The sequence below is a fragment of the Cucurbita moschata genome, unplaced genomic scaffold (genome assembly GCF_002738365.1).
Source record: "Cucurbita moschata cultivar Rifu unplaced genomic scaffold, Cmos_1.0 Cmo_Scf00076, whole genome shotgun sequence".
NCBI lineage: Eukaryota > Viridiplantae > Streptophyta > Magnoliopsida > Cucurbitales > Cucurbitaceae > Cucurbita > Cucurbita moschata.
Window position 1 is genome coordinate 382,603 of NW_019268592.1, and position 20,715 is coordinate 403,317.

The window sequence follows — 20,715 nt, forward strand, 5'->3', positions numbered from 1 at the left end:
GATAGAAAGTTTAAAGATCGAGATTAAGAAGATTGATGGATCAAATATCAGTTTCTAAAAAATATAGATGGAAGATTATCTTCCCACAAAGATCTTCACAAATTATTGTACAAAGTGAAGATGCCAGAGTCGAAGAAGTAGTACAAAAACAAAATGGCACCAAATTGTGAGGAGGTGCCAGTAGACGTGGACATGAAGAATGAGAACGAGTTGTGGCTCTGAATACCCAAAAACCTGCAGTTGGTGGGTGAGCTCGGCCTAGGCATAGATCTGGTTTGCTCGGACGACAATACCATGTGCTCGCCTAGGTTGTCGTTTGATTCTTCCTTGTCGATTATGTACATCGTGAGAGGCAATAGGAGAGTGGGGGTGGTAGGTTGGACGTGAAGAAGGTTCTGAAGACAAGAGTGAAGACTGAGAATCTGTTCATAGTGCCAAAGTTCTTCATGGTATCGAAGATTAGAGATCTTGAAGGATTGGAGTGGTTCTCCATCATCACTACTCAGAATGTTGATTTCACTCATGTGGGCGGCAACATCAGCATCTGAAAATCTCTTTCACTGGAAGTTATTTAGGCTGCATTCTTGAGAAGCTTCGAGGAAATACGAATATCAAAGCAAACTTTGTGGATTTTGTTCATGCGAGCAATGCAACTAGGGCTGTGAAGCATCCATTTAGGAATTTGCTCCAGTGGAAGAATCAGTCGCAGTTGATCACGAAGTGTTTAGAATTTTGGCATTTTAGCTGCTTACTAGAAAAAATTCGATTTTGTTTTAGCTCATGTGATTCTGTAAAGCTCAAGGATCAGTAGGCTCTAGGGTTGATCTTGTTGACGCTATCCAGAAATGCAATGGAAGCTAAAGGATCAGTTGGCTCCAAGGTTGATCCAATTGGTGCTGTCCAAAAACATGGTGGAAGCTTAAGGATCTATAGGCTCGATGGTTGTGTTGGAATTTATGCCATAAAGTCTCGTAATTAATTATTTAGTTTTTAACAATAATTTTATTATTTTATTTGTAATTTAATTGTTATCCATGGTATAAAAATTCAAGGTTATTAATATAATCTTGAATAGTATGTGGTTGACATATAAAATGATTGTGTTCAAGTAATAACCTAAAGAGTATATGGATAAGGTTGGATGCCTCATCCTGGTAACACTATTGATACGACCCACTTTGTAATCGTCACAAATGATTTGATCCAAATCGTTCATGTGAGACACGTAAGTGGGAGTATCCTATACAATGAGTTTGTATAAGACTGGACCAAGAAATATTTAATGTCTCTTTATAAATCCATTAATTAAGAAGATTAATATTTCACATGATGATCATATGCGACTCGATCTTAATCCTGAGTGAGTTATAAACTCCTGCGTATGAGGGCTTGTCTTTTAATTTATATGTGTGAGAATGACTCTTTTAGCCGATTCAATATGCTTACCATTTTGGGGACTTGCCTAAATAGGGAGTTGGGAACATAATTCCATGAGATGTAATTCACTCTTTTCCATACAGGAAAGTAGATGAGTTGTTCTCTTAAGTACTGATTAACAATGGGCCCCACCCTCTCATTGCCCCGAGAGGGACTTGGTTTATGATTGGATCATAAACAAATTGTTATTAGAAAATCAATGATACTTAAGGTGAAAGATGTAATTATAGGGATAAAACGGACTTTTGACCCAGTTGTAATTATAAATAACTCGTGAAGGATCGACTTGCTTGCAATGGTTATATCAATGGACATAACTTGTCTTGCAGCACATAAGAGTGCAATTCTAAGTTTATTAGAGCTTATAATCCGTATGTTCATAAGGTCCCCTTGCTAGCTGATAGCAACGCTAAAAGGTTCAATTTACTTAAAAGAAAATTTGAAAGGTTCAAATTGTTTTTTAATATATTGTATATATTAAATATAAAAGAGAAAATAAATTTAATTTGAAATGTCAAATTAATATTTAATATATTAGATATATTAAGTAGGTAGACAAAGTATATTTAATTTTAAAGTTTAATTAATATTTAATATATTAGATATATTAAAATAAAAATATATTTATTGTATTTGATACAATTATATATTAAATTAATTAATATATTTTGATACAGTAAATAAGAATATATTTAACATTTGAATAAATTTAAATGAGTTAAATATATATTAGGATATTTTATAATATCTAAATATGATTTAAATATGATTTGTATAAGATATTGTATCATAATATATTAAATATGTAAATATATTATTTGGCAAAGATTCTTAAAGAGTCCCTAAATAGGACCATTGGGTTGAGTCAAGTATAGACCAACTAAGCAGCATAAATAACATACATTCACGTTCACATGATTTCGTACTTAAGCACAATAATCTAGCATACAATGTATCATATCATAACCAAGTTATAATGTAAACACTTCATAGTCATATCGTTTTCTAACTTACCATAGCCTTAACGTTTTTATACCTATCACAGACATATCATTACGTGACGTACCTTAGTCATATCGTCACAAGAACGTACCCTGACGCTATCGTTCTATCAATCTATCACAAACCAATCCCTTTCTACCCATAACCTAACCGTATTCTTTTATCAATCTCTCCTATCCATAGCACTCCGATATGTAACCTAACTCTAACGTTTCATGAACGTATCTTACTCCTATCGTTACATTTCGTTTTGTGCATCCTTCTCGTACCCTATCTCAAACATATCTTTGAGCACATCGTACCATAATTATTATCATACAAAACACATATTATAACATAACATAACATATAGAAAGCATATCGATCCATAGACAATTCACACATATCAATATATATGACACGTACAGAACCACAGGGCACGTGTCAACATCAAATATAACCATGCTGATAGTAAGGTCACTTACCTGGCTAGCTTAAGTCGTTGTCACGTATATATCCTTGCTGAAAGTTCGATTCCGTCCTTTGAAATCCAAGTCAACCTATGTGAGCCCATGACATCAATTTCAAGTTTGAACTCTATACAATTATTTATCTAATTTACCTTGTTAAAATTCTGATATTTACTGTTAGACAGAATTTAATGGAGTTTCATACTGGTTATATTTTTAAATTCTGTTTAACAAATCTTCCCTCAATCTTCCCTCCTCCCTCTTTGTAATTATTTTCATTCCTAAATAGATTCTAAATAAGATATTACTCTAATTTTATATTTATTTTCATTCTGTAAACAGATATTATTGGCCAATTTTAATTTGGCTACTATCTTGCAGATTTATGGATCTGCCAACTAAAATTTTATTGATTCTAACCTTATTTCCTCTAACTTCCGATGCTAACAAAAATCTAATTAATTGAACATGAGATCGGATTATTACAAGATCGGGTAAAATATGAAAGAAGATTTAACCTAAATTAATTTCTTATAACCGACAAAAATCTCTAAATCTGACATCTGGTTTAGCCATTTTACTTATTCTCATGTTGTTTTTCTGTTTCTTTGCAGTTCGGTTAAGATGGGTGAGATAATTGTGGGAAGGGATGAGAGGTTGGTGGAGAGGAGTGGGAAGTTTTTTTTTTTTTTTTTTTTTTTTTTAAATTTAAATTTTAATTAATTAATTAATTTATTATTATTATTATTATTATTATTTTAACAATATATTCTTTTTATTTGTTTATTTATTTTTGGGCTATTACCATCCTTGACCTTGTGTTCGAGTCATAGCAAGGAAGACCTCGTGGAATGTTGAAGAGCTTTTGCATGGTTGGAAAGCTTTAAGGACTTGCAAGCTAGGGTTTCTACAAAGGTAGAGTTTTTACTCTCGTATTTATTGTTTTCTTTTAATTTTTAATAAAATCAAAATGGTTCTCAATGCTTCCGCTACATGGATGAAGAGTTCATTCCCTTCATGTTGATCCAGTTGACACTATCCAAGTCTATGACACTATTGCTGAGAGTGCTATATGGTGTATGAACATGACTGTTGTTGCTGAGAGTGCTTCAAATTTAAGTCTATAGCACAATAGACTTTGACATATGAGCGTCAAAATGAATGAAGATGCTGACTGTGAAAGAAGTTTTAAAAGGTCTGAAATCTGTTGATATGAGTCATTGTGAGAATTGTGTTATGAGCAAACAGAAACGAGTTAGCTTCACAAAGGCTGCCAGAGAATTGAAGATAGTGCGGTTTGAAATGATCCACACAGACGTATGGGGACCATCTCGAGTTCCATCAGTTGGCGGATCAAGGTTTTACATCATCTTCATCGATGATTTCAACAGGAAGGTGTGGATTTATTTACTGAAATACAAGTTCGATGTGTTTGCCACCTTTAAAAAGTGGAAAGCTGAAGTTGAAAATCAGACTGGCTTGAATACCAAATGCCTAAGGTCTGACAATACAAGAGAGTACGACATGTCAGAATCAAATCATTTTGTGCAGCTGAGGGAATTCAATTAATAAGAATAATTCTCAGTAAAGCAAAACAAAATGGTGTTGTTGAAAGGATGAACAAAACATTAAATGAGCAGACAAAGAATATGAAGATTCATTTTGGGCCGATGCAGTAAATACAACAACCTACTTGATCAATAGAGGGTCATTAGTACCATTGAAGTTCAAATTGCAAGAAGAAGTATGGACAGGAAAAGAACTCAAGTACTCTCACTTGAGAACTTTTGGTTATACTACGTATGTTCGTCTTGATCCAAAGAAGAGTGACAAGCTTGGCGCTGAGCCTGTGAAGTGCTATCTCATAAGCTATTATTCTGACATGTTCGGGTACAAGTTTTGGGATGACAAGAACAGAAAAGTCTTGAGACATTGTGATGTGACTTTTGATGGAAATGTCCTATACAAAGACAAAGGGAAGAAAGATTCCAAGACAACGAAGCAAGTGGAAGTTGAAGTTGAGTTGCAGAAAGATTCACCTAGTGATGTTGTAGCAAATACTCAAGAAACTCTTGAGATTATTTCTGATGAATCAGAGGTGGAGCAAGTGACACCTGAGCAGGTGTTGAGAAGACCATCCAGAACTATCAGAGTACCAGATATGTATATACCTTCATTACACTATTTGTTGCTGACTGATGGAGGGTAACTAGAGTTCTTTGATGAGGCTCTACAGTTGGAGGATACAACCAAGTGGGAGCAAACCATGAATGATGGGATGTCTAGGCTTCAGAAATGCGTTGCTCTTTCATCTATTAAGAGATGTTGAGTACGTGGCAATGCTGAAGTTGGAAATGAGATGATCTGAATGATAGACTATCTAGAAGAATTGAGCAAGAAGCAAAGTGTCATACAATTGGTGAGGAACCAAGTCTATCATTTAAAGACAAAACACAAAAAGCGATACAATTTCACTCGCAAGTTAGTGGAAGATGGTGATGTGTTTGGAGAAGAAAGAGAGTGCAAAAAATCCAGCAAACATGTTGAAAAAATGTGTTATGTTGGAAAGTTGAGGTTGTTCAAAGCCTCAATTGTTATCAAAATGTAGTTTCTTCATTCTCTATATTCTCGTACATACATGAACCCATCAATATGAACCTTGAGCCAGAGTTCTCCTTGCATTTTCTCTCTCCTGTTCTTTGTGTTCATCTAGATAGAGTGTGTGCGTTGCTATTAGATCCTAACAGCCGTGTGCTGTGAGATCCTAACAGCCATGTGCTGTGAGATCCTAACAGCCATGTGCTATATCATTTTTTAGGTAAAGACAAGACACATTTTCTCTCTCTTATTCTTTGTGTTCATCTAGATCGAGTGTGTGCGTTATTGTGCGATCCTAACAACCATGTGCTACATCATTTTTCAGGTAATAGCATGGCGCCCCTGTACAATTAATGATGACATTGCAACGAGAGACATAACATGTGTATAGGCTAGTAGCATATTTAATTTCCATGTTTCAAATTAATTTTCATTTCTATTACTAATTTCATGTCTGAATTATGTTTTGAACATGTAAAACCATGACAATATTTTCAATGACGAAATTATTTTTACGTTGAAATTTATGATTTTATTGATAATATTTTAAGAGTTATATTCAGCATACGAGCAGGCTAAGATGATAGTAGTGATTTTAGGTAGTTGAAAACTAGAGATATTGCATTGCACTAGGCATGGTCTCGTAAGACACATCCGAGCATGAAGCCATCTTTGCTTGGATTCCTCCTATCGGTGCTACCGGTGGTATGCTCTGCTCATGCCGGAAGAAGTTAAAAGGATCAGCCTTCGTTTTCACTGCCACTAACCTTTCAAAGTTAATTCCAAAATATTGATGCCCCCAAATGCTTGCTTCTTCATAGCTAGTCGGGATCCCATCCTCGTTGTTTCTTCCAATGTCAAGGTCTTTGTTGTTAATGTATGCAGCTCTCGGCGATTTCGATACGAAAGGAGTCATGTAATCATGGAGCTCTCGGGTCCATTCCAAGTGTCTCGAATCAGCATCGGGTCGGTGCCATGTAGCGTAGTAGCCGATATGTATGGGATGCCTAGCTCGATGTGGGTTGGGGGTATCTGTTTCAGAAATCTCATTCATTTTACCTCCAAAAGGGATCAGTACGAGCTGCAATGTTTCTAGTTCTTCAATTTTGAACCTTTCCCATATACCATTGAGGGCGGTTTCTGAGATGGGTTCAGTGGCATAATCAGATTTGATCTTGTACCTGCCATTGCTGAGTTGGGTGGTTCTATCAAGCAATAGTTCCAAGCTTTCAGCAGAAACAAACACACTTGCTGAAAAGGCCATTGATTCAACCCAACTCATTTCGAGACAGTCTTCTTTTGTGAGCTCCAACTCTGGGAAAGCCTTTGCCATAAGAGAAACAAGCTCGGCTGCCTCTCCAAGAAATAAGGAGAAGAATGAAGCCTTCATAATTCTTCCACCTCCATCGCTTGAATTTGAAGCTGGTAAAATATTTTCGAGCGAGTAAGTTGACTCAACCAAAGAAATGTCAAACCAAACCAATTCTCATTTGTTCCAATTCTTAAAAAAATTAATCCAACCCCAAATTCGAAAAAAAATTCTAACCAATAATTGTGCGTTAGAAAATAAGTTAGCATAATTCTCAGATCATATAAACCTCAATAGGGTGACGAAAGAATTAAGCAAACCTATGACCCAAGCAGTGATGAACAGATCTTCATCTGCCTCGGGCGCAACGTATTGCCACCGATGGATTAGCTTAGCTGCATTGAGGTCCCAACTTTTGTGAACAGCAAAGGACGTAACCGTTGGCGGAACTCGAACCAACTTCAACTTCCATGTCAAAACAATCCCAAAGCTTCCTCCGCCACCCCCTCTAATGGCCCAAAACAAATCCTCCCCCATCGAATCCCTATCAAGAAGCTTCCCATTTGCATCCACAAGTTGAGCATCCACCACATTGTCCACGGCCAGACCATATTTTCTTACAAGCATCCCGAACCCACCGCCGCTAAAGAACCCACCAAGCCCAAGGTTAGCCACTAACCCGGCCGGAAATGCAAGGGTTCGACTTTTCTCGCCGATTTTGTAATACAGTTCGCCCACTGTCGCCCCGGATTGAGCCCATGCAGTCTCGTCTTCAGTGTCAATAGTAATTGAATTAAGGTTGGTCAAATCGATCAACACAAATGGGACATTAGAGACGTAAGAACGACCTTCGAAGTCTTGGCCGCCGCTGCGAGTTCGGATTTGGAGGCCATGAGTTTTGCAGCAAATGACTGTGGTTTGGACTTCGGAAGCTTGCCATGGTGTGACGATGGCGACTGGTTTGGGCGTATCGGATTCTGCGAATCTGAGGTTTCGAATGGAGAAATTTAGAACGTAAAGGTAAGAGGAAGAAGATGGAGTGTGAATTAGAGTTGAATTTGAATTATGGTTTGAGGAATGAAGAGAAATACAGTGAAGAAAATCTTGAAGATTGTCACTTCCACAACCCCATGATGCAAATGATACAAAAACAAGAGAGATGAAACTAAAATTGCTCAAAAAAATCTTCATTTCTATTTCCTTCTTGCACATCTTGTGCAAACGAGTTAATTATTTAGAAGTGCTTTATACAATATTTAATCCAATTTAGGGTATTTATATTATTAGATAATTCCACCCACAACCTAATTCAATTTAGAGTTATATTTTTTTTAAAGAGGGTTTGGAAGTTGACATTGACGAACCCAAAATATGGTTATATGGTTATAATGCAACCCAACCTATCCTACTATTAATATTAAAATTATTATGAAAGTTTAGATTTAACGCAGATGTTACAAATATATTGTGTAATAACCCAAAAAAAATTTGAAAAAAAGGTAGGGAAATTTTTTCCCAGTTGAGAAGTGAGAAGTTGACCTACTGTATAAAAGAGAGGGCACTCATTTCATTTTAACATCCCACTTGAACCGTTCGAAACTTGTTGAAGAATATATTTTCTTATGTCTTTATGTTAGCATTTTGGCTAATCCGATTTGGGTTTGATACACTCGGACCCTTTACTTTTAGTTTCAATTCTTTGGCCTTCTAGTTTCAACCTAGTAGAACGTTTAAAATTAATATAACTAAATTTTAGCTAGTTTAAAATTTTGAAATCAAGTTTAAATTATTTATCTATAATTAGGCTTATCTAGTTTAAATTATGATTATTGAGTTTTTATGCATAATAAATTATCATTTAAATTATTTTATGCAAAATTAGGCTTAATAGTTTAAATAATTAGGAATAAGTTAAATTATTTTATAAAAAATTAGGTGAGTCAATTCCCACGTTAAAATTCTAATAGATGATTATGGGACTTCTTAGTATAATTAAATTTAATAGAGCAGTGTTACACTAGTATCAAGCATTATCAAGCATCAAGGGGTTGTAGTAGCTTTAGCCTAGACTAACCAAACAAGTGGCCTTACTACCAGTTTGTTTATAATTGTATGATGTATGATGACATATGCCTATGGTTTCACATGTGTCATATACTCGTTATATGTGACCAAACAAGTGGCCTTACTAACCAAACAAGTGGCCTTACTATCAAGGGGTTGTAGTAGCTTTAGCCTAGACTAACCAAACAAGTGGTCTTACTACCAGTTTGTTTATAATTGTATGATGTATGATGACATATGCCTATGGTTTCACATGTGTCATATACTCGTTATATGTGAAAGGTTATGAAATATATGTGTACGATATGATATGTGAATGAGATAATATATGTGATGAAATGATATGTTTACAATACGATATGCTTGACGACATATTCATAATATGATATGTGAATATTATGATATATGTTATGATGTAGTATAATTGACATGATATAAGATATGATATGTGCATAATATGATACAATACATGAGAAGAAATAATATAGTTATGATATGACATAGGTTGACATGACTAGATATATGATATGATTGACATGCCATGTATTAGTATAATGCACAACTTTTATATATGCATGAAAATTTATTGTAAAATATATGTTATAAAAAGAAAGCACAATAGAAGTTGTTGTACATGATAATAAAAAATAAAAATAAAAAGTTGGTACCTCATGCATCATTGTATATTCATGCATTGGAGAATACCCCTGTTTTATAATTGTACAGATGCGTACACTATTAGCGATAATGATATTTTTTTAATTTTTTTTTTTTAAAAAAGGTGGAAGGATATTAATGAAACTTTTAAATATATTTTTGAAATACTAATGAACTTTTAAAACAAAATACTTATAATTTCTATTCAAAGAGTATTTTATAATTTTAATTAATTTAGCCCAATATTTATCAAAGAGGTCTTAGTTTTTTGGTTTAATTCTGTAAATTGAACCTATCCTACTCTCATCTATTATATTTTTTATTTCAAATTTTGAACTATATATTTTTTAAAATAATTTTTTTTAAATTTAGCTAAAAATTTAAATATTTGTAGTAAAAAGTTGTGAAAATATGCCTCTACAAAGCTACCTAATTGATTATTAAACGAGAACTTAATACAAGCCCTTCTCTATTATTTTTTTGTACATCACTTTGAAGAGTGATAGTGTATTTGATGGTAAAAAAGAAAATTAAAAATTTGAATTTAAATATGAAAAAAAAAATTAATAGGAAGAAATTTAAAAGGATTGCTACCAAACTTTTAATGGAGAAATGAGAACTTAATGTATTAATTGCCAACTTAAACATGGAAGTAATTGCCCTTGTTATTACTTTTATTATATCATTAATATTGTTATCGGGCTAATAGTTTTATTATATCATTAATATTGTTATAGGGCTAATAGTTTGATGGCTCAGGGGGAGTCCACTCACTCATGTCCAAAAAAAAAAAAGAAAAAAAAAAGAAAGAAAAGAAAGGTCTTCGTGATATCGAAGAACAACTCTCCAACATTGTTTAAAACTGATTCGTGAAAGAGGAATAAATTGGAATCGTCGTTGAAAAAAGACCATGACGATAAGTCAATTTTCAAGTCCTCTCTCTTACGTCCATCTATTCTAATTGATTGTTGTGTTATAAGAATTTACTCTGCTCATAAAAAAAAAAAAAAAAAAAAAAAATTGATTAAAATGGACCAAAAGTAAGGTAATAAAGAGACCAAAATAGAGTAAAAATACCACAAAATAGAGTAAAAATATTGTATTTAAAATTTTAAATTAAGTGTGCTTTAATAACCAAGTTAATCTAATTATTATCATCATTAAAGTTTGCAAAATCAATTTCATAAAAACTTTGATTAAAACTCTCAAAATTTTTTTACATAAATAATACGATTGAATTTTAGTTTAGAATAATTTAATTGGAAGAATTATTGAAAGAAGTAATTACACGTTAGACTAATTAAGACGAAGATCATGAATTTATAAGTAGAAACAATATTTCCATTGTACGAGCCATTTTGAAAAAATAAAATCACAAAAGTTTATATTGAAAGGGAACAATATAATAATATTATATAATTTCATGATTCGTAACATTAGTCTTAATCATTTTAAGTTTAGAATAATCTAAGCCATAAATTTTAGAACCGGACAACTAGATAAGTATTATTATAAACTATAAAATTAAAAAAAAAATGGCATTAATTTTAATAGAATTTTTTATGGTTTGTTGGTTATTTATCCCTCCAAATCTTAGTTTAAATCCTCAATATATTCCCGTGGCCTTGTACTTTTATATAATCCCTTAATATCATGTCCTTCGAATCACTTTCGTCCTACGTTAGTAGCACATAATTATAAGGGCATTTTAGTCATTTTATACTAACCCTTAATTTATCTCCTTCCCATAATCTAGTGATTACCAAATTTCAATATTAAGACTTTTCCTAAAATTTCATGAGCAACAGAATCGATTTAGTAAGTTCATGGTTTGGGTGCTTTATTGAAATCAACATTGACGTGGACTCTATTGTTGGAAAACCTTACCTACGTAACACAACTTTAATTCCAATTTTCTCCCTCTTTTTTAAGATTGACTTGCTTCCTTTCTTCAACTAAATCAATAGATTAAGCATTTACCTGCATTACATTGTTTTAAGCCTTGAGCCTTGTTGGATGTCCAATAATTTACCTCTTGACTCGTACATTCTCAAAGTCTCATTTTAAAAATTTTCATAAATTATAATGGCGGACAACACAACCAATGAAATTTTTTTCAAGACTCCTATCCCAATTGTTGAACACTGTCATAAGTCCTATTCTCTAGGACCAAGACCTATTCTCAAGGTCTTTTTTTGGCTTGTTAGTTTATCTTTAGGTTTAGCAGAAGGCTATATAATGCCATTCTTTCTGCTGTTGAAATCATTAAGTTTTGAGTGTCATATTGTATGTCTTGAGTAACTTTGGTGTTGTGAGTACATTTGTTCCGCTTTCGGCGCACAACACCAAATCAATCTTAAATTTAAGGGATCCTAAAAATTTCAAACTGCAATTCATCTCCATATATACCTATAAAACTTTTACCATGATCTTAATATCTCATCCACAACGTGGTTCGATGCTTTTAAACTACCTCTTAAGTTTCATACTTGCAGTTGTAGCTTTAAAACTTTTCAATTAGATCCCATTAAAGTCACTTGCGTCGTTCATAAATCAGTTTAAGTATACAATATTTCAACTTTTATGGTGTTGTCTCATAATTTTTTAGTTTGTTCGTACCGATACTTTAATTTCATATTTACATATTTCATAATGACAAAATTTTCTTTTAACACTACCACTTTTAATATGCATAGCAAAATATATGTAACACCACAAAAATGAAGGAAATTGGCTTCAATAAGAATAAGTGGCTAACGTAAGACCCAAAGGATCCAAAGAAAGAAATTAAGGCGTCTAAGCATAGACAAGAGTCTTAAGAAAATCAATTCTATACTTAAAGAAGAAATTTGAAGGACTTCTTTTGGAAAAGGATTGGAAAAGAAAATAGGAAGCGAAAAGGACGAAAAGATCATATTCCTAATTTTTAAGAAATTTTCTAGATTTTTAATTTTTTATCTAGAACCAATTTCAAGATGGCAAAGAAGGGGAAAACGACCCGGAAGGGATGAAGAGAATTTTAGAAAAATTATAAAATTTTTCTAGTAAAATAATAATAATAAAATATTTCGAAAGTTAAAGTTACCAAAATACCCCTGAAATTATGGATAATTATAGATATGCCATTTTGCTCAAAATCAGAACCTCCACCGTGACCTTCTGTACAAAATCCTTTGAATCTCAAAATCTAGCCGTTGGATCTCCTCTAAATTGGACACGATCGAAAATGTTCACATATCATCAAATCCAACCGTTAGAATTCAAATTGAAAGTCAGTAGCTTATTGATCAGAGAGGATATTTCAGAGGAATTTTCTCAACAGAGAGGATATTTCAGACGGATTATCTAGAAAATTCAATCTCCAAATCAGGACAATTCTGGAGGTTTCGACATCGATGGAAGCTTCCCCTGTAAAGTTTGAAGTTGGAGCAATAGTTTAGAACAAGAATCGAGGAACGTTGAGCTTCCAATCGTCGACAATAAGCGTTTAGATTTTGGGTCTCCTACTCTCAGATTTCTTCTACTCCACCATTTCCCTTCTGACCTTATTCCTATAGTTTCTAAACAAGATTACCGACAAATTCTATGAAGGAATCGAGTGCTGAAGGTGCTTAGAAACCATTCCTGTAATCTAATCCGCCGTTGAAGAGCTTTAAGGAAAACTTGAAAATCTAATCTAAGGATACACGATAAGTTGTCGAGCAAGGACGATCCCAATTAGTTTATGCACCTCCAAAGAATGTTTCCACAGAAAACCACGAACAAAAATAACCTTAGAAAGGAAAGCTCAAATTGGGAGTAAGTGTCTGAATTCCTATCTTTGAGAATAAAAAAATATCTTCACATATTTACTGTTTCTTTTTTTACCTATTTCAAAATACTTTATATAAAGAAACAACCTATTAACTACTCAAATGTAGAATGAATTCTTAAATAAATAAATAAATAAAAAGAAAAAGAAAAAAAAACCTCATTTCCCAAACTTCCCTTCAATAACTTATCACAATCCCTTTCCTCAAATCTCTCTCCCCAACTAACCTTTCCCAAAACTTCTTGACTCAAAACTCTTCCCAAATTCTACTTAAAAGAGTTTTACCTCACATGGGCAGTGATTATTCTGGTAGAAGTTTAAGGAAGGATTGTTCTCCAAAACTTCTTTTATTCTTTTTGAAGTTGCACCAACATAAATAATATTTGAATTATATGATCGAATAGCATAAAATAATATTGACATACTTCTTTTCATTTAAATTTTACTACCAAACACAATCTAGAAATAATAAAAACAGGGAACACAAATTGCAATTTGTACTCTTACCTTGACTTTGGAAAATAAATTATTAGGAGTAAGTTTAAACTATTTTATGCAAAACTAATTGAGTCAATTAGAATTTTAAGTTATGATGTTGGACTCCGTTTAAATTATCAGGAGTAAGTTTAAATTATTTTATGCAAAACTAAGTGAGTCAATTAGAATTTTAATTGATGATGTTTGACTCTTTAGGCCGAATGCAGAATTAAATTTCAAAGAGTAGCATTAAATTAGCATTAAGGGGTCGTAGTAGTTTCGACCTAAACCAACCTAGTAAGTGACCCTACAGTCGTTTGGTTATAATTGTGTGTTGTATGGTGACACGTGTTCGTGGCTTCGTACGTGTCATATGCTCGTATATGCAAACTATTATGAAATGATATGTATATGCTATGAGATGTGATTGCTATGCTGTATTTGATGAATTGATATGTTAAAATATGATATGTTGAAGACATGCTTAGGATATTTTATGTGTCTGTTATGATATATTAATATGATACGTGCATAATGTCGATTATTATGTCTGAAAGCATAAAAACATTATGATATGATATATGTGCGACATGAATGATATGATATGTTTGACATGCAAAACAACGAACTAGCATGAAATACAACCCCGACATATGCATGAAAGATATGATAAATGATATGATAAACGATATAAGAAATGATATGATATGAAGGAAGATGCTAGCGAGATTGTATTAAATGATAGTGAAAATAGAAAAATGTTAGGACTTCATGCATTATTGTGTGCTCATGCATCGAGGGTTATCCCTTATCATTCATGATAGTACAGACGTGTACGCTACGAGGCAAGGGAAGGATCATTATGTTTATCATAATGCTGCCGTGATGGTTGTTATTCCTAACGGGTGTCTGGCATCAACAGCTACCAAAGAATGCTCCCCGACCAGAAAGGGGCCTATAGGAGGTGTGCGACCCGACTAGTGGATCTATACTCACACGTGTAGACTGTGTGTAGGAAAATTAAGTACATATCCAAATTGTCCGTTAGGATAGCGGCGTAGAAAAATAGATGGTAAAAATTAAAATTAAAATTAAAAATAAAAAAGAATGAAAATGAAAATTACCCACTTCCCAAACTAATTCTCTCCAATATCTAACACACACACACACACACACATATATATATATATATATATATATATATATATATATATATATATATATATATATTAAAACAAGTCTTCCTCCTCCTAAATCTCAACCAACCAGAACTTCGCCTAAAAGAAAAAGAATTTCATTCTATATTATTTATAGAATATACCTTAATATTATATCTTAATATTTTTTTTTATGATTTGATTTATAGTATGTTTCATTTTATTCTCAATATTTAATTAATTTATATTTTTTTTATTTAATTAGTTTATATTTTCTTTTTGATTGGTATTAGGCCTAGCTTGTATCTTATCTAAAAAATATCAATATCGATAAGAATATTTACCTTCCCAATTCTAATTCTATTTTTATTTCTCATTCTTAACACTTACCCTAAGAGTTCTCTCGAACAAGTCATTCCATTGAGCTTTATCCGACTCTCACTATCAAGAAGAAAGAAGTTGTCTTGGAATCATGGTAATATGAAATAGAAATAATGAAAAAAATTGAGAATCTATTAAAAATGACCATAATAAAATTGTGGAGAGAATAGAATGAACCAAGGATGCGAGAATTCCGGCGACAGCCAGAATTCTTGCTCTCCACACGACTCTGGAGCTCGCGTTTCTCCTCAGTAAAGCCTCTCAACCTTCAACCACGCTTCCCACCACTCCCAGTACACCTGCAAATAGATAAAGGAAAAGAAATTTGAGAGAAGAAAATCGAAGAGAACTCCGGCGAGAAAACCCATGACTTCGAATCTCAATACCGGACGTTGCGACGTGACGTGGCTCACCCTGCTGCTGCCACATATCACCCAGCGGTGCAAGCAGCCATTCCGCTTGGCTCGACTTTGATGACTCGGCGGCTTCCTTGGTGGCTTTTCGATTGATTTCGGCTTGGCTTTCCAATTTTAGCCCAATCTCCCGTTCAGACCCTTCTAGACCTATTTTCAGCCCCGATTAAGGTAATTCACATTTAGTAATTGATTATGAATTTAGTTTTGAAATACTAACAGAAGGTGATGAACAGTGTGATAGGAAATGAACCCGGGTAATCTTTGGAGTAGCTCTCGAGGAACGGGAGCTTACCTTAATTAAAATAAGGAGTACTTCGGCCAAGGGCAACCAAGTAAGTGGCCTTACTATAGGATAGACTAAAAATAATATGTGTTACAGTTAAGTTTACGATATATGAATTCTACACATGACATCGTACAATAGTTGTATGATGATGTGAGCTTGGATGATGTTTGAGCTATGATCATGATAATGTACGTAATTTATATATTTTTGATGTATAACGTAATTGATATGTTTGATGCACTTAATGTAACAAAGAGATGGAACTTGATGGTTGTGTCAGAAGAGATGTTAAGATGGGAATTAGAGGGACCTCATGCATGTTGTATATATATAAGCATAAGGATACTTCCCCTAAAGAAAACGAGTGTGGACGCGCACAGTATGATGAGCACGGTGATCATGGGAGCATGACACCAGGGATTCCGCTGACCTCTGAACGTCGCTACAAACAGCTAGCTTGACAGAGAGGGTCCAGGGGGTGTGCAAGCCGCCTGGGGATTCACATTCGCACGTGTGGGGTCGTGTGTAGGGAAGTACCACACATCCATAGTAGTCCGGACTGGAGGCCATTCCTAGTATGAGATGAGATAGAAATAGGTCCCTAGAGCGTGATTGCATGTGATTGCATTTAGCATGGCCTCTATAATGGGTTCACTTACTAAGTATTCTTCGAAATACTTAGGTTGTGTGCCATATTATTTTTCAGGTAACAGCAAGGCGCCCATGTACGGATGACGGCGGCATCGCGAGTAGAAACTGTGACATGTACATAGGATAGATGCATATTCAAATTCCTAGTCTTAGGTTAGAATAAATTGTCTTGCATTTCATCACTTTAAATTATTTTTATTTTTTATTTGTTTTATTTTTTAATTTGAGTATTTCGTTTGAAACACGTACGACTGGCAGTGTTTCCCATAGTAACATTTATATTAAAGATGATGTTTTCTTTTAGATTCTGCATTTTAACAGAGCATGAGACGTTAGTAGTAAATGTGAATAAGTAGAAATTTAGGGTCGTCACAAAAATGAAAACACAAAAAAAAAAATATAATGAGAATATAGAAACAAAATAAAAAGAAAAACACATGGAGAGAGAAAGAGAAGGGAAGATCGGAAAAATATTAAATTATTGTACCTAGTAAATATAATAACAAACATATGTTCTCATTTATACAGTAATTCTTCAATACATTATGAAATCATAGTATCTAATAAATTTTATGTCAGTAGGCGTTGTATTGTTAGACATATTTTTATCTCAAGAAACATTAAATTTAAATTGTAAGATTAAGAATTTGTTAAATACTTAATAAAATTTAAGAATTAGAATTAATGAAGGAATTAGGCGAACAAGAAACATTAAATTTAAATTGCAAGATTAAGAATTTGTTAAATACTTAATAAAATTTAGGAATTAGAATTAATGAAGGAATTAGACAAACATTTTTAATAGGGTGAAGCGTCTTGGCATAAGAGAGAACGAATTCGAGGGACGAAAGCAAGCTAATTTGGAGTTAGATAGAACTTCGGCTTAGGTTATCCAAGATTGTTAAATACATATCACATCATGATGTTGATACGCGCCTCGTAGTTCTGCACAGGTCATATATATTAATATGTGGGAATTATTTATGAATCAATATGATTATGATGTGATATATATTTATTATGATATGTGAATTGTATGATCATACTTACGGTACGTTGTATTCAATGGTATGCTTGAGACAGGATACGAGAAGGGTGCACTAAATGTAATGTAACAATAGGATTAAGATATGTTCATAAAACGATACGATAAGGTTATGTATAGAAAACACTATAGTTAAGATATGATTAATATTACGATATGGTTAAGTTATGTATAGAAAACGATATGATCACGAACAATTGATAAAACGATATGGTTAGGTTATTGATAGAAAAGGATAGGATTATGATAGGTTGATAGAACGATAGAATTAGAAAATGTACTTGTAACGGTATGACTAGGATACGTTCATGAAACGATATGATTTAGGATACGTTGGGAAACGATTTGACTAAGGTATGTTCATGAAAAGATATAACTATGCGATATATAAGAACGATAAAACTATAACAAGTTTAGGAAACTATATGGCTAGGATATGCATATGGAAATGATATGATTATGAAGTGTTTATGATATGATATGATTATGATACGACATGTGAATAACAAACATACATATATATTGTGATATGATATGGAAATAATATGATATATGTTATGGTACAAGATATATGCTAAATTGACATGTTGATGATATGATATATTGTGATACGATATGTTATGGTTTGATATGTATATGATGAAAATTGTTATATTTGAAAGCATGGAACGTTATGATATGACATATTCATGTAATCTGAATTATATGATATGATTGACATGCAAAACGACGAATTAGCATGAAATACAACCCCGGCGTATGCATGAAAAATATGAGAAAATTCAACTAGAGACCATGACACATGCATACGGTAGTCGCATTTATTTTTCTTAGATGTAGGCTAGAACAAGATACTTTTCATTTAATCGTTCATTTATTTTATTTAGTTCTTTGTTTTATGATGAAACATCAATCTTTTTTTATTTTATTAGATTCGAAAGTTCGCGTTCAGCCACCCAAAGAATCCAATAGAACTCTTCGGACAAATTATGCACTCAAAACTCAACAAAAAGATGGATGAATCACAAATAATAACAAATAATAATAATAGTCGAAAAAAGAATATTATCTTAGATCATGATGAAGAACGGTTTTAACTCATCCCAACAAATTGACTTATTTGAACTAAACATGGATTTTAACAAAATTTTCATTGCTACAAATTTAGGAAGGCATATGGGTTATTGATTGGGGTGGGTAGATAAAAAAAATTTATCTACACAAATTTAACGAAGATAAGTTTATGGAAGAAAGAAAATTTGGTACTTTACGTAAAAAATGACCATATTTAAAGCCTAACAATACTGAAGATAAAAATAAAATGTTAAATATCATGCCAAAACAAAGAATTTATCATAAGATCATATTTATGGCATAAGGTCATATTTATGATTTGATATCGGCATAAGATTATGATATTCAGGAACTAAAACATACAAATAGCAACTAAATCTTTTTCAACATTCCCTTCCTTAAGCTACCGTCTTTAGATCAAATTTGAGGATCTTAACAGACACCAAGCTAACATGTGTAGCTTCTCAAACACAATTCGAGTAAAAGGTTTTGTCATGATATCAACCACTTGCTCTTTAGTATGACAATGTTGTAATATCATAGTTCCATCTTTACTTAAATCACGGAGGAAGTGGAAACGAACATCAATGTGTTTGCTTCGACCGTGCAAGACTGGATTTCTGGTCAGCTTAATAGTGGAACTTGATGGTGTTAATATAACACATGCGGAAGCAATTTGGATCTTAGGCACTCTTAGAACATCAGTGAGTTGTTGATGTATTTCATGTTTTGAGTAGAACTCAATAAAATCAGTAGATGTGAACTCTCCACCTCTATCAATTCTCAAACCTAAAATTTTCTGCTAAAATCATCAATAAAGGTTAGAATATACCTTTTCTTGCCATTTGGCATAGGTGTAATTGGACCACATATGTCTAAATGAAAGTTGGAGTGACTTTGATGCTCTCCACATACTTTCTCGTGGGAAGGGTCTTCTATTTTGTTTTCCCAGCAAACATTTTTTCGCATAATCAATTAGAACATACTAGTTTTAGCAAGCCATGAACCATCTGCTTCTGTTTTAGAGTTTTGAGGCCTCCAAAACTTTGGTGACCATAATGATAGTGCCCGAGATTAGACATACTTGTCTCAATGATAAGACCTCTATTAGGGTGATACACCTTACCATTGTTATCACTAAACATAATAGCCAAGCCTTTCTCTTGCAGTTGACCAATGCTTAAGAACTTATTTTTCAATTCAAGAACGATCTTAGTCAACATGTTGTTAATACTAAATTAGATTTTATGTATTTTTTAGTAAATAAGATGATAAAAGAGAAAAAAAGTAAGAGAAAAAAAATAATGTTATTTTTGTATTAGCATGTTATTAGCGTGGGAAAAGATAAAAATAATAAACAATAGAGAATCATTAATAATTTGGGGAAAAGGACGGGGAGACAGAGGTCATGGGAAGGTGAGTCGAAATGTTGTTGATATAAAATAGGTTATATGCATTTGTTAGAAAGATGACTGTATCCAACAATAAAAAAGCGGATGAGGCTAAAATAAGAGAAAAAAATTATGTTATTTTTGTATTGGTATGCTATTTTAATAATTGGTTACGGAAAAATAATAATGATAAAAAAAATATAAAATCATTAAGATTTCGTGGGAAAAAGACGGGGAGATGGAAGTCATGGGAATTTGTGTCAAAATGTCGTTAATATTAAAGTCATATATATTTGTTAGAAAAACTATTGCATAATAAAGAAGACGATAAAACATGGAAAAGTAAGATAAAAATATAATATTATTTTTGTATTGGCATCCTACACTACTAGAAATAATGAATATAATAGTTTAGAAAAATTGCCATCTTAAGCTTTTTATAGCGTTTTTCGTACGTCGTGATAGCCCATATTATTAAAAGTCTGAAATATTTTATAGTATTTTTTTGTA

General features: G+C 32.9%; 1 protein-coding gene across 1 annotated transcript; it reads right to left on the minus strand.

Annotated features, from left to right (window-relative positions):
* Nucleotides 1-6,023: 6,023 nt before the first annotated feature.
* Nucleotides 6,024-8,007, minus strand: LOC111438506 (berberine bridge enzyme-like 18). Its single transcript, XM_023076418.1, has 2 exons — nt 7,116-8,007; nt 6,024-6,908 (listed from the first exon to the last, which is right to left on the minus strand). Exons 1-2 carry the CDS (start codon nt 8,005-8,007, stop codon nt 6,097-6,099), a joined length of 1,704 nt encoding a protein of 567 aa, XP_022932186.1. The 3' UTR covers nt 6,024-6,096.
* Nucleotides 8,008-20,715: the final 12,708 nt, after the last annotated feature.